The 24,829-nt window shown below is 31.4% G+C and overlaps 1 protein-coding gene across 2 annotated transcripts; it reads left to right on the forward strand.

The window, feature by feature from the left end:
• The first annotated feature begins 18,574 nt into the window (after positions 1-18,574).
• On the forward strand, positions 18,575-21,366 carry LOC129295270 (uncharacterized). Of its 2 annotated transcripts, none has more exons than XM_054933769.1 (4): positions 18,575-18,918; positions 19,006-19,224; positions 20,593-20,766; positions 20,957-21,366. In XM_054933769.1, the coding sequence occupies exons 1-4, from the start codon at positions 18,913-18,915 to the stop codon at positions 21,008-21,010; spliced, it is 453 nt and encodes a 150-aa protein (XP_054789744.1). In that variant the 5' UTR covers positions 18,575-18,912; the 3' UTR covers positions 21,011-21,366. The 2 variants fall into 2 exon arrangements, with proteins under 2 accessions (XP_054789744.1, XP_054789745.1); XM_054933770.1 differs by having other exon boundaries at positions 18,588-18,918; positions 20,602-20,766.
• Positions 21,367-24,829: the final 3,463 nt, after the last annotated feature.

Below are 24,829 nucleotides of genomic sequence, written 5' to 3' on the forward strand. Positions count from 1 at the left end.
ATTACTTTCTCATTTGTTCAGTCATCCATTGGCCATTCCCAACTCTGTAATAGTGTCTTGCACTCTTGCTTCTTCTCACATTGAACTTATATGCTAAACTAAAGGCTGTAGAAGACTAGACCCATCACCATTGACCGTTGTTGCTTCCTCTTCCTCTTCCTCAATCTCTCACAATCTCTCATTATCTCACATTCTCTCACAATTGCTATTGCCATCAACCCATTCTCAACCTCTCACAATCTCTCACTACCTTGCACTCGCCTTGCTCAAAATTAAAACCCATAGCCAAAACAAGCTTTGTCCAAAAGATAGAACCCACGGCCACAACATCCACTTAGACAAGCTGAAGACTGATGAGGTTTTCTTCTTCTTCTTCTTTCTTTTTCTCTCATGCATACTGTCATGCTCTATTTTGATTTGTTTGATTGCTTAAGACTAAAATCTCTACTCATTTTGATAGCTGATGGCATGTTCATTATCTATTTAATTGCTTGACCAATCTTTAATTGTGTTTGCTTGAGCTTGTTTTTAAGCTATTTTTGAGTATGCCTCTGGTTGTGTTTGCTTAAACTTGTTTCTAAGATATCTAAGTTTGCCTCTGCTTGAATTTCAATGCACTTGTGTTGTTATGTGGAATTGAAGATCTTAAGCCTCAGTTGTAACTTTTAATAAAGGCATAGTATACTTAAATGGTTAAATTGATGTTTAATTTTCAATTCTATGCAGTGAAACATGTCTTTTAGTTAAAGGAAGAAACATAGTGAAAATGTATGTGGTAGTTTTAGTAGTAAGGTTGACAATATGCGTGGCAAGGTAAAGCAATTGATATTTTTCCCTCCCAAAAGAACAATAAGAAAAATTACTTGCCTTTACAATTAAATCAACTACCTCTACAAGTAAGAAATTTATTGGTTATGGTAATTCTAGTAAGAGAACAAGTTATGAGAAAGAAGGGAAGTCACCCGTTGCTAAAAAATCAAAAACTTGTATATATGATGTTCGTAAATCTTCTTCTAGAATTGTAGTTGATGGGAAAGTAAAAGCTAGAAGTAATGATTGTAACAAAGACCTAGAAGATTCTGGGGCTGATGGCACATCTCATTTAGCACAACATGCTAAAAATTGTCCACAACTTACTAAGTATCACGATATTAGATTAATGATGATGGACAGAAAAGGAAAACTGAGGTCTAGAAGACTTAATGATAAGAATGTGTGAGAGGTTTTATCTATGATAATAATTGAACATGATTTATCTTATTTCATGGTTGAATATAAATGATTTAAGTATTATTCTTTGATGTTGAATCCTAGTGTAAAGTGCATCACTCAAAAAACAGCTATGTCTAATGTTACAAAAGTCTATCAAGAGCATAAAGAAGCATTGAAGCAAAGATTATTGAAAAGTGTTGGAAGAATTTGTTTAACCTTTAATTTTTAGACTAATATAACCTTTGAAGGTATTTATGCTTGACTGCTCATTTTGTTCTTAAAAATTGGCAATTGAATAGTAAAATACTTTCTTTTTATAAGATGAAGCATCCACATTCTAGAAAAAAATTAGCTAGAAAAGTTTATGATTGTTTGATTGATTGGGGGATTACTAAGAAAGTAATTTCTATCACTTTAGATAATGCCTCTGTAAATGATAATATGCAAGAAATTTTGAAACAAAGGTTAGCTTTGCAAGATAATGGCTTGATTTGTAATAGAGAGTTTTTTCATCAAAGGTGTTGTGCCCATATCTTAAATTTAATAGTTCAAAAGGCTTAAAAGTGACAAACACTACTCTAAACAAGATTAGAGGTAGCATTAAGTATGTCAAACAATCAAAGGCAAGGGCAATTGCTTTTAAAAAAAGTGTTGAAGAGGTTGGTGGCATTGATAGTTCAATTGGCTTGAGGATGGATGTGCCCACTAAATGAAATTCTACTTTTGCAATACTTGAGAGTGGATTACAATACCATCAATTTTTTACTAGCTTTGCATGTGTTGATAATAATTTCATTCATTTCCCAACATATGAAGAGTGGAAGAGAGGAGAAGAGATGTGTAATTTCTTAAGGCCATTTGATGTTATGACAAAGTTGATGTCTAAGACATCTTATCCCTCTTTAAACTTGTATTTCACTCAAGTATTAAAGATTCAAATCTTGTTAGATGATAATATGGTAAATGGTGATCTTGTGATACAAGAAATGGCTTAAAGAATGAAAGAAAAATTTGACAAGTATTGAAATGATTATAGTCCTATCCTTGCAATTGCAGTTATGCTTGATCTATGAATAAATATTCAAATGATACAGTACATATATGCAAGGATTGATCCTATAAATTGCACTACCAAGATTGGGAGCATTCAAAGCAAGTTGAAATATATTTTTAATCAATACAAAGAGATGGATTAAGTTCTAATGTTTCGACTTCAACCATAACCAGCAATGTTTCAGGAGTTTTAGATGTAAGTTTAATTTCATGTTATTATTTATTTTATTATTTTATTTTAATTTATTAGTTGGTATATTATTAAATTTTTACATATTGTAGGATTGGATTAATTATACAAGCATGGATATTATGTCTATTGAAAAGTTTGAGCTCAATTTTATTTAGATGAGGCAATACTTCAACCCTACGTATATTAAGATTTAGACGTGCTCAATTGGTGAAACACTAATAAGGATAAATTTCCTATTCTTTCAAAGATGGCAGCTGATATTCTTAGCATTCCTATCACTACAGTGACAAGTGAATCGACTTTCAGCATTGACTCACGTGTTCTCACAAAATATCAAAGCAGTCCTTTTCCTTTTAATTTTCAAACTTTTATTTGCACTCATAATTGATTAAGTGGTTTTCAATATAATGGTAATATAAATTTAAAATATATGATTATTTTGTTATAAAATTATTAAGTAAAATTTGATTTCGTTAAATTATAATTTAAATTTTTCTCATTTGTTGTCTTGTTGCAGATAGTGAAGAAAAAGAAAGGACTAAGGAAGAAGAGGTAGTGGAAAAGGAAGAAGGGGAGGGAGAGGAAGAGGAGGAATCATTTAAACCAAATCCAAATATGGATTTGTCTGCCTAGAGAGTGCAAATGTAGTTTTAGATGGTGATGATGAACAGGAAGAGCCACAAGACCTGGATTTAGTTTGACTTTAATTTTATTATTGATTATTATTATTTTTTAACTTTAATATTGTGTTGAATGTGTTGTTGTATTGTTATTGTGTTGGATTGTTTATTTTGGATGTTAAACTAGTATGGTGGACTTAGATTGTTAGCTTAGAATTTGGATATGTGTTAGATTATTACTGTGATGCAAATAGGTGAAGAAAAGCATTAAAATCACAAAAAAAAAAGAGGTTCGTAGTGTGGGTATTCGAGCTAGCCCGAAGCTCGAAAGAATTTAGGTCGGGCTTGTCAATTCTAGAGTCAAGAATAAGGGTTGGACTTGAAGGGCCGAGCTTGGAAGCCCTATTTAAATAAGAGTTTAGGCTTTAATAATGATTTTTTTAAAGTAACCGGGCTTAAGAGCCTGACCCAAATAAGCCTTGTAAAAAAGGGTTCAGGCCTAAGCGACCCTTCAAATTTTGTTATATTATTATTAATTTTTTTTGGTGCAACATGCATTTGAAGCCAAGAATCTATTCACTTGAAACCCTGATCCCACATACATTATATTATTATTAATTTTAATTTATTTTAAAATTAATTTAATATAATTTAATAAAGATCAATGTACAGCATAAAATTTTTGATATTTTTTATTTTTATATAATTATTATGTTTGTGTATTTATAAAAAATGAACTATTTTTTAACCAAAATTTGAATTTTATTATTTGACTTTTAAATGTATGTTGGTTAATTTTTAAAAGATTTTGAGGATTTTAATTTTTTTAATTTTAAAATATTTTAATTACTTTGTAGTGCTTAATTTTATTTTAATTTTTTCAAAACATGACTTGTGGACCCGGCCCTGAGCATTTCAAATAAAAGTCGGGCCTTAAAAAAGAGATGAAAATAAAAAATTGAGTTTAAGGACTCAGGCCCTTATGGGCCTGGCTTATAAGTGTCGAGCCTGCCCGTTTCTCAATTCTCAATTTGAGCTTATAAAAAGGTTGGATTTGTTTGAATTCGAGCCCAAATAAACCCGATCAGCCAGAATTCTCAACTCTAAATATGATATTATTTTGCCTGATGAAAGTAGTTTCCCGTTGGGTTGGGAGACTTTTTTTCTTTTCCTCTTAAAAATTTAAAACTATTTGATGCATACCAAGTGGGGAAAAAGATTACTCGACCTTCCTCACAAAGATTACTCTACATAAATTTTTTTTCACACCTCAAACTTTTATTGCACCAAATATAGCCTAAAATTAGATAGTATATCTGTTTGGTTTTCAATTTATATTTAACAAAAATTTATTTTATAAATTCATTTATTTATTGAATTTAACAAAATATATATACTTTTAAGATTATTCAAGCTGAACCTTAATTAGGTTGCATATATTTCATTTCAATTATAGAAATTAGTTTCCTATTTTGCAGTCCGTAGATGAATGGTAAAGAGGTCATAGACATCAGTAGATTCAAATTTGAAGACTCCTAGCCAGCCTAAATTTTCTTCAGTCAAGTCAACAGATTCAGATTTTACTATTATTATTACTCTATAAACATATCATTGATAAGATACATATAGCGTTATAGCCCCAAAGAAAGAAAAAGGCTACTAATTTCCAACATTCTGATTCTGTGATCTCGGTGAAATTTGCCGGTCAAAAACAAAGTCGAAGACTACTGTCTAACCTTAGCCGCAGGTCAACTGAACAACTGATAACAACCATTCTTTTGTAGGGTACCCTACTGCCTCTACATCACATCCCTTCTTCTTCTTCTCCATTTTTTAATAAAATAATTTTTTATATATTTTTATTGTTCTCTTAATTACTTAAATTATATTTTTTATTAAAAAATATAAAATATTTTTAATTAAATTTTATTCTTTAATAAAATAATTATTTATTTTTAAATTAATTTTATTTTTTATATTTACTACTATTAAATATCCTACAATAAATATAAAGTCATTATTAATGAGTATACTTTTAAAAAAAAGATAATGATTACACATCAAAAGATTAAAAATACTTTATATTTTAACATGTAACTCTTTTAAAAATATTTTATATTTTTAAATAAAGAGAGTATTTATTTACTATGTTTAAATCTGTTCACTATGTATAAATCTATTAATTATATTGTTAAGTTGATAAAATTATGAAAAGTTACACATTATGCAAATAAGATAGCTACTGATCTTTTGGTTGGATTTAGATAGAGAGAAAAATGGGAAAAAAAATAGGAAGAAAAGAAAACTATAAAAAAAATTAAAAATAATAATTTTTTTATTTTTATTTTTTCTGGAATTTTACTCTCCTAGTTTACTATCTTTCTTATTTTTCTTTCCATTCAAATAGAGTTTATGTCTTTTTGCCCTCGCCATTGTGCCTTCTTTGTGAAACATTGCATGTTAAGTGTTTAAGAATGTTGATTTAATGTGTTGCTTTTTTTTATTTTACTCATTTTTAATATATCTCATCATAATTCCAGCAAGTTAAGAAGTAACAAAATTTAGGTACATATTAATAACCAATAAGTCTCTATGATCATAATTAATTAAAATTATAATGACTGAAGGGAGTAAGAGTAATGAAAAAAAAAAATTCCATGGAATAATATTTAAGTATGTTGAAAAGCAGCAGGACCAACAATGTTAGTTGTTTTCATCTTTTTTTTTTCTAGAATATAATTTTGAAGAAGCTGACGTGGAGGAGGGACATGCCACCTGCAATTCTACATTAGGATTACGTATATTACACTGACAAGGAAGAAATGACACAAAGGACGCCACATGTACATAGAACAGTCAAAAGCGATGGGAAAGTTTGAAAAGTAAAAGGAGTAATGTGAAAAGTGATGTAAAAAAGTATGGCGGGCTAACAATTGAATTTCGGTACAAATACAGATACCGATGAAAGAAAGGAAATGCTGAGGATTTATCCTTGTAATGAAAGCAAAGAAAGATTACGATGGAATTTGAGGTTTGAACGAAGGACAAGGAGTCAAGGCTTGGTCTGCAAGTCTGAAGGAACAAGGGCTGGAATTCTGCAGCATTCAATGCGATGTCGAGTGTTGACCTAAGAAGATTTGTGCTTAGAATTAATTGAGAGAGGAAGAGAAGAAGCGAGATACTGAATAATTAAACGTGACAAGTACAGAGACAAGACAATGCACAAAGCACAATGATCAGTGTGTGAGAGAGAAGCGTATGGGTGGCGCCACTAATAGCTAATAGCTGACCCTCTCAATCCCTCAACTCTACGCCCTATTTATCACACCTCGATCTCTGGAGTCTCCCCTTCACTGCATGGTCAATCCCCTTATTTTATTTTTTTGTTGATACAAAGGGTTATTTTGTTCTTAAAGTTTACTCTTAAAATGTCATTTTTTATTCTTGATAATTATTATATGGGTCATTTTTATTTTTAATTTTTTTATGGTCTGTGAACATGCTAAACTTGATTTAGTGTTATTTTTATAATAAAATATTATATGTGACCTTGCACTTCCAATTCACCGCATCTCCTCTCTCGCCTCCCCACGTTATCTCTCATCTCCATGTTCTCTCTCCTACCTTTTTCTCCGTGCTTTATATTAAAGTGGTAATTCAGGCCGAAGAGAAATAAGATAAAAAAGAATTATGATGGAGATTAGTAAAATAATCATTTTTTTAATTATTGATGCCTATTTTGGCTGATTCAAATAAGCCCAAAAATTCAAACCGAAGCTCAATCTCATTCAAACTTAGCCTTGTCTCATCACTAAAATAAAAAATTATTTTTTAAAAAATATAGAGAAAATGACAATTAAAAACCTCCTAAGGATATTAATTTCAATTGGGAACCATGAAATATAGAAATCTCTATTAAAGACTATAAACTGACTTTACAAAATTATCCTTTCACTAAACACATAAAGGTAACAGGAAAAAAGCTAATCTCGTGTCTTCTGTTTTCTCGATTTTGGACACGAAAAATTCTGGTCTAATGTGTGCTCTCGTCTGCGGAAAATATTGGGAAAAAATTAGTGAATTGCATCATCATCGGGTCATCATCTTCTCCTCTCTCATAATAGGTGATTACATGCATTGCTTATTTTACATTTTGTCCTCTGTCATGCATGCAATAGAAACCTACATCTTCTCCTTTTATTTCTTTTACACGTCCTCTATCTTCACGCACACAAAGAATGTTTTAGTCTTATAAACACAATCTTGCACCATTTCTCTTTCTTTTATATCTAGAAAAAAATAATCTTCTTAATAATTAATAGAATATATATATATATATATATAGACAAATACAATAAATTATTTCTAAGAACAATACTGTTGAAAAATTTGAGGATTGAAAAGCAAGAAAGATGTAATATGGATGCTAAATTTTTTTGGTCTGTGATGAAAAGCACGTGACTGTTGAAAGATGCAACATAGATGCTAAATTACTGTAGTCATGGTTAGGATTATAGGAAGGATAGTTGTGAAGTAATAAATTTGTATATTACTTCTAGTTATTCCAGATTTATTTCTCATATGACAAGTACTTCAACAAAAGAAGTATTTTGTTATTTTCATGTTAATGGAAATTTTGTAAAAGATTCACAAGGAAAGATGACCTATGAAGGTAGAAGATTAATTTTTAAATTAATTACAAAAAGCATAAATCATGAAGAGCTATTGAAGATAGTATCATCAGTGACAAGAGTTGAAAGTGGTGCAGTTGACTGAAAATTTACGGTAAAGTTTAGTGAAAAACACATACATAGATCTATTAGATGATGAGGGAGTACAACATTTGATAAAGTATAATGATGAGTCAGCACATGTGTATGTTAAGAGAAATGATAATGAAATACATGGAGCAATGGATTATTCGATAGAGTAAGTCATTGTTCTTAATTATTTATATTTTTAATTAGTTTAATTACCATTTATATTGACCTGTGAGTAATTCTAAATGCAGAATAGAGGATTTGTTACCATAGTCACTGCCAAGATCTCCTTGTAGGCAAGAGCTTGAAAGTATATCACTCTCCTTTCCATGTTCAAGACAAATGCTCTCGCACCACTGCCTGAGGTGAATTTGGTAAAATGGAATGATTTATTTATGAGTGCTGACCAAACATTTGATGATGCAATTATATTAAGAAAAGTACTATATAAATACAGCCTTGCTTGTAGGTTTGGTTACATATTTATGAGAAACAACTTTAAGAAGATGATTGTCAAATGTAATATTGATGGTTGTAAATGGAAGATATCAGCTTATGCTTTTGGGAAAAGAAAATCTCTATACTGCGTGTGAAAAATTCTACAATGAACACATGCATTCTATTTAAAACAACCTCCTATTAATGTAAAAGGCTAAGTCAAGATTGACATCATCAATCATCATTGATGCTGTGAGGGGAAATATAGAGAAAACTTCAAATGAGATTAGACAATACCTTTACAAAAGAGTATGGGTTGAACCTCACATATCGATAAGCTTTAAAGGGAAAAGATAGAGTATTGGAGGAAATACATGGGCTTCCATAACAATCATATATGTTGATCCCATGGTTTTGTGAGAAATGAAAGGGGACGAACCCAGACACAGTTGCAAAGTGGGTTGCCTCGACAAATTATAGATTTGATAAACTTTTTATTGTATATGGATGTTACATCAAAGGGTTTTTCCAAGGTGCTCATCCAATTTTGTTTATTGATAAAAGTCATTTTAGCGGTCCATATAAGGGAACTTTGCTAGTAGCTTTTGCAATTGATGCAAATAATGACTTATTCCCTTTGGCTTATGTAATAATGGGTAGAGAATTATATGATAATTGGGCTTGGTTTCTTGAAAATATGAGAGAGATCATACATCAAGTTCAATTGACTATAGTGTCAGACAAGCATAATGCTATTATTGGTGCAATGCGTGCAATATTTGATGACAATCAACATGCTTTTGTTATCATCATATTAAAGAAAATTATACTCTCTAAGTTTACAAAAATTAACAGAGGCATGCGAAGGACTAATAGGATAACTAAGGAAGATGCACTAAGTTGTTGGATAGTATTGCATATGCAAGGTTGGAAACAAAATTTCATATTGGTATTGGTCATTTGATAGTTTTCTCCCCACAGTTAGCAAGATGGTTAGAAACAAATAGAGATATAGATCATTGGGCCTTAGCAAGATTTTATACAAAAGATGGGATAACATAATAACAAATCATGCTGAATCTTTCAATGCTTGGCTAGTGAAAAAGAGAAAACATCATATACGTGCATTGATAAAAGAACACCGAGCAAAATTAGTGAAGAAGCTATACAATAGCAAGATAGAAATGACGAATTGGTCAAACAGAGTTGGACCTCATGTTGAAGTGAAGTTAAGGGAGAATGTATTGAGAGTTGAAATTATGATGGCTAAACATTATAGTGTGAATATGATATTAGTGAAGGTAAGAAACAATGACTTGAGAGTGAATCTAACATTGTGAAAATGCTCTTGTCAAGAATGTCAGGTGGTAGGAATTCCTTGTGTACATACATGTGCAACAATAAATAAGTTTAGTTCATGGTAATATGTATTCATATGTTGAAGAATGATACACTATCCGTGCACAAGAAAAAATATAGCTCCACAATGATTCCGGTGGAAACTAATGACGTGCCTCAATTGATCGAGCTACATTATGAAGATTATGAAAACAATACCTTTTTGGAATTATCACTGACTGTACATCCCCAGGGTGACCACCCACCAATCAAAAAGAGTCACAATTTTAGAACAAAAAGGTGTATCATTGCTCAAGATGTAATTAAGTTAGACATACTAAGAATAGATGTAGAAATTCCAATCCAATGTCGGGATTGAAAGGGGCTAAAAACCATATGCATATTAATTAGTTTGAAATTGAAATGCATATGATTTTTATTTATGTTGTGCATTTTACTATTAAATGATCTTTTGTATAGGCACCCACGTCCATTTTTTGTACATGTGGAGATGACAAGTTATGTAAATAAGATTGCAGTCTACATTGTTTTTTAGTAAGCAATATGCATTAGTACCATTTAGGTAGATGAGATTTTTTTTGTATAAAAAAGGGATGTAAATAAAATGATATACATGTATTGAAATTAGTATAATATAATGTTGATGCATATTTCTAGTTTAAATATGTGCAAATGTAAATGCTGTCATGATATAAGATTGTTGAGTTCACCAACATAGTATAGAGATATTGCTAATGTTACTACTGACAGCATAAAACCTTACTTGGGATTAAATTTTTTCACAGTATTTTAAACATTTAATAGACTTATTAGATAATAGGATCCAGTAATATTAATTGAGAATTTCATATCCGAACTAAGAAAAATTCTTAACATATGTTGTGAAATGAATAATCTCAATTGGGTATCATTATTTATTAGAAGATACTTGTCAAAAATAAGATTTAGTAACCTTACCTGAGAATTCCCTAACTAGAGTTGGAAAAATAGCTAACGTATAATGTGAAAGTTCCTAATGTGACTTGAAAAATCTTTATTTAAGGGTAGGTCTTGCCACAAATTGGGTTCTAGGAACTTTACTTAGAAATTCCTTAACCTACCTTGAAAAAGTAACTAACGTATGTTGTGAATGTGCCTAAAGTGACTTGGAAATCATTGTGTTAAGAATAAATCTCTTGCCACAAGTTCAATTCTAGCAAACTCACTTGAGAATGTCCTAACCTAACTTGGAAGAAAGCCGAACGTCGGTTTTGAAAACACCTAATGTGACTTAGGAATTCATTGTGTAAGGATAAGTCACTTGATACAAGTTGTGTTCTAGCAACCTTACTTGGAAATTCTATAACATAACTTGAGAAAGTAACTAACGTATGTTGTGAAAGTTTCTAACGTGACTTGGGAATTTATTGTTTGATGAAAACTCGTGGCACAAGTTAGGTTCCAGCAAAACTCACATAGAAATTTCCTAACCTAACTTGAAAAAAAGCTCAATGTCAATTTTGAAAGCGCCTAATGTAACTTGGGAATTCATTGTGTAAGGATAAGTCACTTGGCAAAGTTGTGTTCCAGCAACCTCACTTGAAAATTCCGTAACATAACTTGGGAAAGTAATTAACGTATGTTGTGAAAGTTTCTAACGTGACTTGGAAATTTATTCTTTGATGAAAACTCACGTGGCACGAGTTGGGTTCTAGCAAACTTACTTAAAAATTTCCTTCCTAACTTGGGAAAAAGCCAAATGTTAATTTTGAAAGCACTTGACGTGACTTGGGAATTCATCATATAAGGATGAGTCACTTGGCACAAGTTGTGTTCTAGCAACCTTACTTGGAAATTATGTAACATAACTTGGGAAAAAGCCAAATGTAGGTTTTAAAAATAATGTGAATCAATAAAAATAAGAATGGTTGTCAAATTTCTTGTACATGTAGCTAAAGTTTTTTTTTTGGATTAATTGCTATATCATATACATGAAGCCATGGAAAAATACCTAATTATATAAAGATGTAATTTACATATCACAATTGTCTACACTGTGATTTCAATCTTTTAGATCCTATATGCCCAGCATTTGAAATGGATGTCATGACTTGAGAGCTCATTCTGTTGTGTGGATGAGTCACCAGCCAATACAATACCTCACTCCTCATTTTACTCAATTGTTCCTACACAATCATATAAAGTCAACTAGCAAGACATAAAAGTCACACATAGGAATTATATCTTTAATTTTAACATTTGTTCCTATTATTGTTAATGAAGGCATACTAAGGCTACCCTATTTCTCTCATGTAGTATTATTTCACTGTCTAAGGCAAAAGATGACATACATTTCACTATCAGATTTATAAAAAAAATAAAATTTGTCAGCACTTAGTTAGAAAATATACACATAATTGCATGTACATAATTTCAATTGTGTTACTCACGTCATTAGTTGTTATTTCATAGGCACTACTTTCAATTCTAGGTCATAATTGTCATCAACAACTTCAGGTTTCAGTTTCATTAATATTTCTATAAATTTGTTTTTTTGATAATAATAATAAAGTGAATGATAAGTTTTTCACCGATAAAATTTTATATGATATTATATGGAAAAAGGCATACCATGAAGTATGCCATTTTTTTTCTCTTTTAGTAACAGAGCTTCCTTCGCTTTCTTTATATTTTTCTTTTTCTTCTTTGATTCTTATTAGATGGTAGCATCGAGTCCAACACATTCATTGTGGTTGTTTTGGCTCCACAACATAGCAAAACCAGTACAATGCAAACAATAAGGAGAAAAATAAAATCACAATCTCCTATGTCATACCCAATGTTAGTTGACATAAAGTCCTTCAAGCAGCTGTCCAAGTCTCGTCTTTTTTTTGGTGAATTATGGTTTCCTGTAATAAAAAATTTAATATTTATAACTTGTAAGCACCTAATAAAACAAAGGAATTAAACCATAAGACAAACCATAAAATTTGGATAAAAATGTGTCGCCGCACAACTTGATCCTTTTCCTTTTACTCATTGACCAAAAGTCTTGTAATTAATGTTACAACTTGCATAAAAAATAACAGTTACATTAAAATTTTGCTATAACTTGATCTATTTTAACTAACACACTTTCTCACCAAACTACTGATCTGTTGTCTAGGACCTAGACACTTGCATTTATATCTTGTCAGATAATGCTGTTCAATCTCTACAATTTTTTTATTAAAGAAAATAAAATTATATCAACCAATCGCTTATGATCATATCAACTAGTAAGGTTGAATATCATACCCATGTCCTTTATTTGGTGGAATAGACTTTGTGCAATATTGGTAAACTTCTTTCTCTGTACATTGTCCTCTTTCTTCACGTCTTTTTTTTGCCTTCCCTCTATCATCCAAAAAAGGTGAACGAATAGTGCTGACTATTTTTCATTGTGACATTCTTAGTGTCATTTCACCCTTAGAATTTGTTTTCTAATTTACTTTTTCACTTCTTCTTTTTATGCACCCAATTCTCCCTCCTCTTCATTTTCATTTCCTTCTGCTTGTCCTTCCTCTTCTTCCTTTTCATCTTCTTTGGATTCTCCTTCCCTTTCATTTTCATCTCTTGTCGATTCTCCTTCCTCTTCTTCCTTTTCATCTTTAGATTCTCCTTCCTCTTCATTTTCATCTCCTGTTGATTCTCCTTCCTCTTCTTTGTCATCATGTTCCAACTCTTCCTCCTCTTCCTCTTCACTGCCATGCTTTTGAACAACTTCCTCTCCTCTTCTTTTATCTTGGAGCTTGAAGAATCTTTGTGCAATTCCACATGTAAGGTCACAACATCTCTGTATACCTCTTTATGTCTTGTATCATATAAAACATCACATGTTTAAAATTACATAAAATATAACTTTGCTAATTAACAACCATCATTTTTTCCCCAGGATCATAAAATGAATTCATTTTTGAAAGCTCTATTAGGAAGTTGTTATGTCATCGAGAAGGGTGATATAAAATGCCATAATAACTTGCCTTCTCAAGTTAAACTCGTGCTATCACTCTCTTCTCTGTCTAATGTTCCAGAGCATCTTCTTGTGATGGCACCTCAATTGCTCCAATGGAAACATTTAAAAGTACAAAATCTGCATATTTACATCTATGTCATATAACCCACAGAGCTTTGTTCAAAATAATTAACTTATAACAAATTATATCTTAATGCATCCACATACCGTAAGAAGAAATAAGCATCCTCCAATAGTTTTTTTGTGCCTATCCTTCTTCTTCCATGCTTTATATTCGGCCACCTCCTTTCCAAGCTCAGATAGTATAAACGATGACCAATCATAACATACAATTCCTAAATTTAATTTGGATATGACCTTCAATAGTTTATCATTTATCTTGAAACTCAAACTTGGACAATGAAAATTCTCTAAGCAATAAAAAATGAAGAGAAACATAGATCTATCATTTTCTTTCCCTAAGAGTATCCTATCCTTTATTACATTATAGGATACTCTTTTAAATTCCTTGTTGAATGATTTTAACTTTTTTTATCCCCATTCATATCAACTATCTCCCCATCATTAGGCAAGCTAAGTGAAACATGAACTGCTTTGCCATTAATGACTTTTCTTTGACCTCTAATGAAAAGGGATGATGTAGGAAGATCAAATGCCTTCATAACTTTGTCGCATAAATCTCTGGGCAACTTGTGACATTTAATATTTAAAAGCTTACCAAAACATATTCTATTAACCTTATCCCTCAAGGATTTTTTTTTCTTTTTGATATAATCAAAAACTTCCTTCATTTTTGTTGAAGAATACTTTGTCTTTAATGGAATCTATCCAAGAAAAATAAGTCAGCACCATTACTTGAATTCATGCTCAAGGTGAAAAACAACGTACCTCATGAGCTTTTACACTAGTGTTTTCCTCCTTAGCTAGATGCTTATAGTAATCTTGTTTTTATGATGATGACTTTTTTCATGCCACAATTGCTTCTGTGTTGAGTTTTTTCAAATCATTTTCTTGGGTTGTATACTTGCCACAATACACCTCTTTAAACTTGCTTAAGCCATAACAACTTTTTTTCCTTAACGAATTTTTTTTTGTTCTAACCATTGTCCTGCACACAAAGAATGAGGCTAAAAAACAAACTACTATTGAATATATCTAACGTCATTAATGAATACACATAATAATACTATTAAATTTACCAAACATTAAATCTAAAATTTTTCATAAAACAGGGGAGGGTTAGGAAAAGTCACAGTCACAGCCTCCCTAACCTCTACCTCCAAAAATAGTACAAAAAATTTAAATAAACTATAGCTCAGTTGATATCACTAGAACAATATTTATTTTCAATGGGATCTAAAAAGGACTGGCTAAAATATATCAATCACAGTTATATCATCCATCAATTCAACATCAATAATTGTTGTCAAAATAAATCACTTAAGGTTGGAGCAACTCAAGCATCAAAATAATGTTTAAGGTTGGCAAAATTAAAAATCAAAAGAATGTTCAAGAGTAATCTCAAATTTAGGAAATAAAATTTCTTAACATCACTGACAATGCTATTAGAGACATTATATCTAGATTTCTATATTTTACATATGTGAACTATTAAAAATTCATGGTCTGAAAAACAAAGAAGTGCTATTAGGGGAGTGGAGGAGAGGCAAATGTCATTGTCTTCAAACAAATGGAGCAATAATATAAAGATAAAGAGAACTGTAGTCAATAATTTTTGAACGGCTTAGTCAAGTAATAAAATTAGACAACTCCAAATTGTTCTTTTTCCCCTTTTTTCTTGAAAAGATAGCATGACAAGTGGATTTGGGTTATGTTGCACAAGAACATAATATCCTATGCATAAACAGATATCATAGGTAGGTAATTATCTATCCTAGCTCATCATACTTCATCAAGAAAGAATTACGACTTTTGTTGCATAAACAGAATATTTGAGCTCAACATGCAGTATTTGAGCTCAAAACAATGTTACAAATTTATTGCAAAATAAGAGGAACCAAGTGAAGCAATAAGACGGACATAGAGCACAAATAAAAGGAACTAAGATACGAGCTTGGCCAGCAAAAGAGAAACCAAGTGAACCAAATGTTTACAAATTTTCAATTCATTGCCAGTATCTGAGCTCGACCAGCAAAAGAACACAGAGGGAGGGAGAGAAAGAGAGAGAGAGAGAGAGAGGCACTAACTCAGGAAGAAGAGAAGAGATGGGCAACGACCACAGAGGGCGTACACCAAACTGACGCGACAGAAATGGGAGCAAGATTGGAGGACCTCTCACCGGCGATTGTGCACCCCTGGAGCTAATATGGAGAACTCGATAAACGACAAAGAAGGTAGCCAAACCATGACGAGAAGCAGCAGCTGAGGGAGATGTCGAAACATAGCACAAATCGGGCTCTAGTGTGTGCGGGTACATTTGTTTTGAGCTCAGGGGCATTTTTAACAATTTAGATTATTTTTTATCCCAAGTAAGGATCATAAAATTTCTATATTTGACGATCCCTAACTGGAATTAATGTCCTTAGAGGGCCCTTAATTGTCATTTTCTCAAAAATATATATCATATATTAAAAATAATACCTATGATATATAAATTTTAGTTCATTTTATTTAATCAAAATTTAATTTCTCTTACTAAAATGAATTAAAGGTTCATTAATATTTAAGATATTATATATATGTGTGTGTATGTGTGTATATATATATATATATATATATATTAATTAATAAACCCAATGGGGCTTAACTTGAACTTTGTTGAGCTTGTTTGAGCCAGCTAGAATACTCTCAAACATTAAAAAAATATTATTTTATTAAGATTGGTTCTAAATATTTTTCTAATTTAGCCTAAATTACTAGTTCAATTGAAGGTTAGAGTTATGTATCGTACTAGAAAATTACAATTAGTGACAAACAAATTTATTACTAATCAACAAAATTTGCCATTGATTTTTCATTTAGTATAAAGATTTAGTGACAAATTTAAATGTCATTAAATTTGTAGACAGAGACATCTTATAGTAGGGATTAGAGGGAGTATTCTTCTTGTTCTATTTCTCACATTAAATTTTTATCATGATTTTTTTACCTACAATTAAATATTAGCGAGAGAAATTATATTATTAAAATATACTCGTATCTATTTAATAAGGATAAATTTAAAAACTTATCTAAACATAGTTAATAAGTTTATGATTTTCTTAGTTTTAATAAAATATATTAAAAGTGACTTATGAATACTCCACCTATTCAATATTATAAAACATTTTTTAAACTATAAAATTAAAAAATATAAGACATTTTAAATTTTTTAAGGTGCAAGTAATAAGATTTTTAAAGAATACCTACAATTATGGAGGTAGTTAATAAAATTTTGTAATTGAGATAGCTTATTTTAATAAGGAAAAATATGTAAATAATGTATAATTTTAAAAATGACTAACTAACTTATTGAAAAGTATAATTTAGTTAAAAGTATTTTATCATACTAAACGAAGGGAGTAAAACTAAAAAATATACTTCCTCCGATTCAAAAATATAAATAACTTTCAATTATAATCTATATACCAATAAAATTTAATTATATGCTTATTCTCATGAAAATATGTTATTGTTTTCACTTAATCCCAATTGCCGATAATGAATTAAATTAGAAAGAGAAGGTTATAAATTTACAGCAAAAAAAAACCTAAGTTAATAAATACAATGAATAAAATAAAAATAATTTTTACAAATAATAGATTTAAGGTATTTCGAAATTGCCTCTTAGAAAGTCAAAATTTATTTTCACAATACATATTTGTTTCATTAATTAATAATTTGGTCCTATTTTTTTAATTTTATATATAATTATTATATTTAACTATTAATTATCTTTTGTCTCAAATTATAATATATTTTTAAATAAAATTTTATATATTAATAAATGTTATTAAATATATGTAATAATTTTATTTTTTTAAAATAAATATATAAATTTTTAAAAATATCTTTCAAGAACCGTGTGTGAAAGAGTGAGGGATTCGATACTTGAGTTGGGATTTTCATTTAAGAAACAACCAACCTTGTCACTTTTTCTCGTGCACAGAAGAGAGAGAAAAAGAGGGAGAGATGTGCATTAAAGGCTAAGCCCCTCTCCTGAAGGACAATAGGACACCCCACTCTGCTTAAAGTTGAGACGCAAATTTAAATCAAGCCAAAGCCTTCACCATCACACCAAAATGCCCCATCCTTTTTAACCACCACATGTAAATGTTTTTCAACACTTAGATGGCCTATTCTTGTAATTTCACCAAACAAACTTATTATCTTTGGTCCTTTCTCCAACATCGGAATGTACGTACGTGTGTTCAGCCATGAACAAGTCAGTCCAAAGCAACGTTTGAAGCATTGCTACCTATCTTGTACAGTCTCTCACTTCTCCAGTCCCTCTCGGCTCCTCCTCTCATACTCAAAGAATTTTAAATGACCCAAACAAAAGCAACCTACCTACGAGTACTCTCTTATTTAAAAGACTTGTGTTTGAATCCAGAGAATGTAACACCGTTAAATGCTTAGTGGTGGAGCTTGTTGCCTAAGAATAAAATTGTACAACTCATACAGAATTAGTCTAGATTCCAGTCAAACAACGACAGATTAAAAATATCAAAAAATTACAGTTTTCATGATTTAAATGGTTAGATAGATGTTAAAATAGATTAACAAGTCAACTCGAGTCATTTTTACATTTGGATGACAGTTCAAGCCGAATATTAAAATATTGTCATTGAGTTCCCTCGTCTCAAGCTGGAGCAGATTCATTATGCCAGGTACCGGCAGCCGTTGGGGGAAAAAAAAAGCTACTGACCATTCATAAACACCCACCCACCATTCTCTCTCTCTCAGTCACTGTCTCTAATACCTTGCCCATTGTCTCTCTGTCTGTTCCTGTGAAACTTCGTTATCTGGGTTGTTGCTTTACCACTTTTCTTTTTACCATCTCTCTGATCTCTTGCTGCTTTACACCATACCCTCCATTAATAATTTTACCCTACTTTTCACTCTCCTCCTCTCTCTCTCTCTCTCTCTCGCTCTCGCACGCTCTCTCTCTCTCTCACCCCCCTTCTCCTCCTGTTTTTATACCCTCCCACGCTCACACACACGCACACGCCACACATAGAAGAGAGAAACAAGTCACTACAACACACTCGGTTGGAAAAGAAGATACCTCAATATTCTCAAAAACTTATCATTGTCATTACTTCTTTTTCTGCTCCGGCTGCCATGGAAGTAAGTCTCTCTAGCTCTGGTTTAATTTCTCTCTTTGTTGTTGTTGTGATTTGGAGGTTCTGATTCCTGGGGTTTGGTTTTTGCCAGGAGAATTACTTCTACAAGAGGACTCAGGTTCCTGCATTTGGAAGCTGGGACTGGGATGAAAGCCTTCAATTCACACAGTGCTTTGAGTCTGCCAGACAAGCTGGGTTGATGCGAAACAGTTACTCTGATGATTCCGAGGAGCGTGATTTGTACGTTGCTGGGGATTTATATGAAAATGATGTTGTTATCCCCGCCATGATCGTTGTTCCTCGCAGAAGGGTATGCTTCTATGTATCTAACAATGCATTTCAACCAACAAAAATCATCATTGTGGTTTCTATTCAAATGATCTGATACTATGTTTTATGTTTCGTCTCTCTTTGGCCATAAGCTCATCTTTGAGTTTAATTTCTTTCTGTCGTCCTGCTCATTTTCATGTGCTGGTGTCTGAACCTTGAAGAGGGTCAGTCTTTTTTGTCTGAGTGATACAGTGAAATAAGTTTTTTCTAAGCATTCGTTTAAAACTTGAATTTTTTATAATTACTATTTTGACAAAAGGTTTCATCTTCAGACAACTTATTGGAAATTAATGTATTATGACTCTGATAACTTTGCGTGAAATTCACATTACTATTTGCATATTATTAAAATATTAGACTGAGGATTAAATAAGTATTTTTACCACCTATGAGATTGAACACGCACATTTCAGGTCACTCAACGTTCGAGGTAACTTTTATGCATTGAAGATTTAATATTCTTTTGAGAACTTAAATAAGTTAATGTCTAACCTTCACAGACAAAACTATCAAAAAGAGTAAATTTGTAGACTTATCTATGTTATACATATATAATGTACTAGAAAAGAATCTGCATGCCTCATCTTTCTGATGAGGGCAGGCCAGGGGTGATGCAAAATTCTAACTTTAGCCTGTGTAATTGGTTTCTGTATGGTAGGGACACTCTTGAAGTGGGGCCTACCCATAAATGACTTCCATGATTCACGCGAAAGCGTGATAATTTTAAAAACCACAAGCTTGTTCACGAGATACTAGTATGTGCTAACTCTTATCGAATCCTTGACAAGTTCTTTTAAAATAAATTATCTTTCATCATAATCAATGATCTCTTTCTTTCGAGTCATGAAGTTGTTTTCATCTTTCCTCTTTTAAAAAAGTTTTGCACTATAAAATTTACATTTGGCTTTATCGTCACTGTCAAGAGTCAGTGGGTCACTAAATAAAGTAAACGCTTATAGATCGTGGGATCTTCTGGTATATATCATGCAACAAAGATAAAGAGGTCTCAAAAAAGAATCATAATTCATATAACATGTTGGAATATTATGTTTCTGACTTAGCTTTCCTACCCTGCATCATTCATGCCGTTAATCTCTCTTTCTTCTAGTCTTATAGTCATCTGTTAGAAAATTTTGAAATATTTATATATCAGTAAATGATTATCAGTTAATTGTAGACTCATGGTGATAAGTATAGTATTGGTTGGTTGAATTATTAAACCGTTGACTAGTGTATTGACCAGGTCAATGTAGTAATTTGTCAATGATCTGATCGGTTTTAACTATTAATCTTCGATCATTTTGATGACTGGTTTGATTTTCATTCTAAGTTTATTAAAGATTTCTAGACTTTACAGGCAAAGGTGCGGAAACAGAATGAAAAGGAAGGGAAAAAGCAGAACTGGGTTAGTAGTGATGTGAAGGAGACATCAACAAGAAGCCCTGAAAAGCCAAACCCAAAACCTGTGGACGAGGACCTCTATAAAATATCACCAGAGCTTCTTTATGCAAAAACCAGAAAGGTCTGTGAAACATTAGTTCCTCTTTTGCTCACTGAAAAGTCTGAAATTTTCATTGCAACTTTAGACTACAAACCTGAAGAAAATTCTTCTTTCATTCCATCTCTTTCCTCTTTTATGGCTCTTCTTGCCAGCTTTACAAAAAGTTTCTTGGTTTCTTTTTCTCATTTGTTTTTCCTTCTGGTTGATGCAGAAGCGAGGGTTTGGCTTCTTTTCCAGCTGCTTGATGCCGACTTGCTCCTTCTGAACCATTATATTAATCTAAAAGTGAGACGATGATGTTTTTCTGGTCTACTTTATTATGAGCTCTTTTGAATCCAATGTACATAGAGAGGAGATGATGATGATGATTATGGAAGGTCGTCTTTTAGGGCTTTTTCTTGAGTTTGATGTTATGATGGAAGGGTTCGAGTTTAATTAACAATATTATTGTAGTGCAATATTTTGTTTGTGGTTTATTTAATTAATTAGGAGGTGAAATATTTTGGTGTTGGTGTGAGTAGGAGTGAACTTTTGTGACTGTGAAAGAGCTGTGTAAAGTGAAAGGAAAGGGACAAAAGTTCAACTTATATGAGTATATTCCTTCCTCATCAACTGCTTTAATTGGTACCACCATCATATTATGATTATTGAATCGATTCCAGACCATTCATGATCATTATTTCCATTTTCACTATGTTTTTACCCACTACTTTTACTATTTTGCTAATCAAAACGGGGTGTTTTGAGTAATTCTACTAATTGCGAGTCGCAATATTCTTTTGTTTTTGTTTGTTTTTTTTTTTTTTTGGGCAAGAGAGTCCATATTTAACTTTACTCTTGACGTTTTAGCAGCCTTTTTCTGGTTCAAAGTAAGTTAATGACTATTATTCCCTCTGCCCTAAAATATAAACATATATTTTCTAGACAAATCTTGATTTAAAAGAAAGAAAAATTTTCATTTTACCCCTGATATTTATTTATTTAAGTTTTTATATAAATTTATCCATCACTCAGAGTGTATCAATAATTAGGATTGACGGTAAAAACAAAATATATATTTAAGCTAATAATTATCAGGAATAAAATGGAAAATTTGTTTTAAATTCTTGGATAAATTTATTTGTTGCTCATCATGCAAAAAGCAACTGTTTATATATTATGGACGTGAGTGAGTTTTTATTTTTTTAATATGAAAATGTAGAGTTGTTTTGGAAAATGGCTAGAAGGCTGGCAAGGCCATATCTTAAATCTGTAATTTGGCTTGCCAGGCCATATAACGAGATGTGGATAAAATATTAAACTAGAGAAATTGATTTTAAATTAATGAATTGTTTTGACTTGTATATAAGTGTAGTACGAGGCTACAAGCTTACCAAGCAATAGGGCTGTGCATGGATAGAGTCGGGTAGGGCAACCCATTAACTCGATGCCCTGCCCTAAATGTCTTAGGGCAAAAAAACTATGCCCAAAGCCCGACCCTACCCGAAAGATGCCCGACTTTGGAGGGGCCGGGCGGGCAGGGTCGGGCACCTCGGGTAGGGTCTCCAACCTTGCCCTACCAAAATAAAAAATCAGAACCATCCACACAAATCTGAAATACACTGTAGCAAATTAATTATTTCCATCAATAAATCACTTCAAGCTCTTATTTTAAAAGTAATAGATTGTTAAATATCACTAGCAAAAATATGATGGTGTCATCAAAAAACTTAATGGCAAAATAAATATGGAAGGAATTTTTCATGCAAGTCACAAGTGCTGTCCAAATTCAAATTCTAAGGAATATAAAAATATTTAACCTAAGGTTTACAAACTTGATCATCAAGGCATTTAAAAAAAAAAGAACTACCATTTATGTCCCCATCAAGTTAAAAAATTATATCCTATATTATTATTTTTATAAAAAAAAATATTATATCTCGGGCCGGGCAGGGTCAATTGGTTGGATACCCCAGCCCTAAACCCTGCCCAACCCGAAGATCGGGCTCAGCCCGACCATGCCCAAACAGAATTGGGCAATTTTTTTAGGGCTCGGGTTGGGCATATTCTGCTCGGGTCGGGCCGGGCATCTCGGGCTTATGGGCATCCTGCACAGGCCTACCAAGCAAGATCTCCTCTCCACTCCCATTAGGAATGGAGGTTTATGAATAAGGCCAACTCATCAAATGAATCAAGCTCTCTTGTGTAAGTAGATTTGGAGGATAATGGAATCCGATTCCAATTCATTAATGGCAAATACATTGCGGATCAAATAATAGTGATCGATCAAATGGCTGCAAACCAAAACAAAAAACAAAAAAACAAACTTATAATGTGTCATGGTTTTGGAAGGGTATTCTGGAATCCTTTGTAACCAATAATTTGAAATGGCAAGGTAGTTCTGGTGACAATACACTCTCTCTTGGTTTAAAATATAAGCATTTTTTAAAATTAATTTTGATTCAAAATATAAATAACCTAATACATGTAAAAAAAAATCCCTATTTTACTCCTCATTTTTATATAAATCTATCTCTCACTCATTATAAAGTGCATTAATAATTGAGACTAAGGGTAAAAAAAAAACATAATGTATATTTTTATGGAAATGATGACTTTGTTGGTACATGGATTTTTCCTAAAAAATGTTTGTACTTCAAGATTAGGGAGTACCCAATAGACATGTATCAACTTGTAACCTTTGACATCAATTTAGAGTGATCAATTAGGGCAAAAGGCTAGCCCTTGAAGGGCCAAAGTTTAAATGAATCTGTCTTGTTAAAGCTTGATTATACCTCAAGGCTTCATTTTAGTCAACTCAGCCATTTATTTTTTTCTTCATTTTTCAATTTAAAAATCTAAAAATATATTTAAAATTTCAAAAAAGTTATTAAACATAACATTACAAAACAACAACACATTTAAGTCTAATAAAAAACATTACAAAATTAACATTGATAACAATAAGACTTTGTTAGCATCATCAGCTAAATTTTGATGATTTTTATTGTCATCAATATCAATATAATTTTATCTTTCTTATTATAGAGCCTTATTAGTGTTGCAAAGATATTAATTTTTTCATATATTCTTTCCTTATCCTTGTGAAATGAGGCTAGGATTTTAAAATTAGTATAGTATTTAATTTTTATAGATATTAAAATTTTAAAAAATATAAAAGGGCTAGTGCTGGCCCTTTTATTAGCCTTTTTAAGCCCAAATTATCATTTTACACTTTAAAGTAGTGGATTGGTTTTAAATTTTTTTGAATTTAAAAAGGATGAGTCTGACCTTGACAGCTCTAGGCATTATATAGGGAATTTTGTTTAAGAAACTCGATCTTCCATTCAAGCATCTACTCTTCATTTGGAAGCAGAATTGGTGACATCTTAAGCAAACATCATCTTAATGTCACCTCACTCTATTTTTGGATGTCAAGAGCAAAAAATACTATTGATAATCTTTTGTACATGCCCTTATTTTAGGTCAAATTAGTTTGAAGCCTTATCTATGCATGTTCTTCAAGCATTTTATCTGTAGGTACCTTAATAATTATTGTATTTATTTTTATCTTTTTGTTCCTATTAAATATTGAAAAAGTTATTAAATATTAGAGTATTTTATGTTTAAAGTATGTATTTTAATGGGAGAAAGTTAAAAATTTGTTGAATATTTAAATGTAGTTAATAAAATTTAAGGTTTTTTTTTGTTCGGGTTAAAATGGTGGAAGTGACCAACTAGATCAAAATACAATATCATAAAATTGCCATTTAACTAATTGTTTCATTTATTTTTTGTTAAGTATTCCTTCTGAACCAAAATATACTTTAAACTAAATGAATTTTTAAAAAATGTACTATATTATATTCAGGAGAGAATATAAATTTTTGAGCCAGGGTTGATGAAATTTTATGATTGATGTGAATACTTACTAAGTAAAAAAAATTTGGAACACTCATGAAATTAGAGGTCACCGACTAGTGGCGTGATTAAAGGAAAGTGAATTGGTGAATTTAGGATTGTGCAGAAATCCTTCAATCCTATTCGATCCAATCTAACTTGAGAAGATTCAGTTTTATTCGGTCTTGTTAAAAATTGGTCCTTT

Source organism: Prosopis cineraria, unplaced genomic scaffold (genome assembly GCF_029017545.1).
Source record: "Prosopis cineraria cultivar Desert tree isolate PC_DT_omini unplaced genomic scaffold, ASM2901754v1 PC82, whole genome shotgun sequence".
NCBI lineage: Eukaryota > Viridiplantae > Streptophyta > Magnoliopsida > Fabales > Fabaceae > Prosopis > Prosopis cineraria.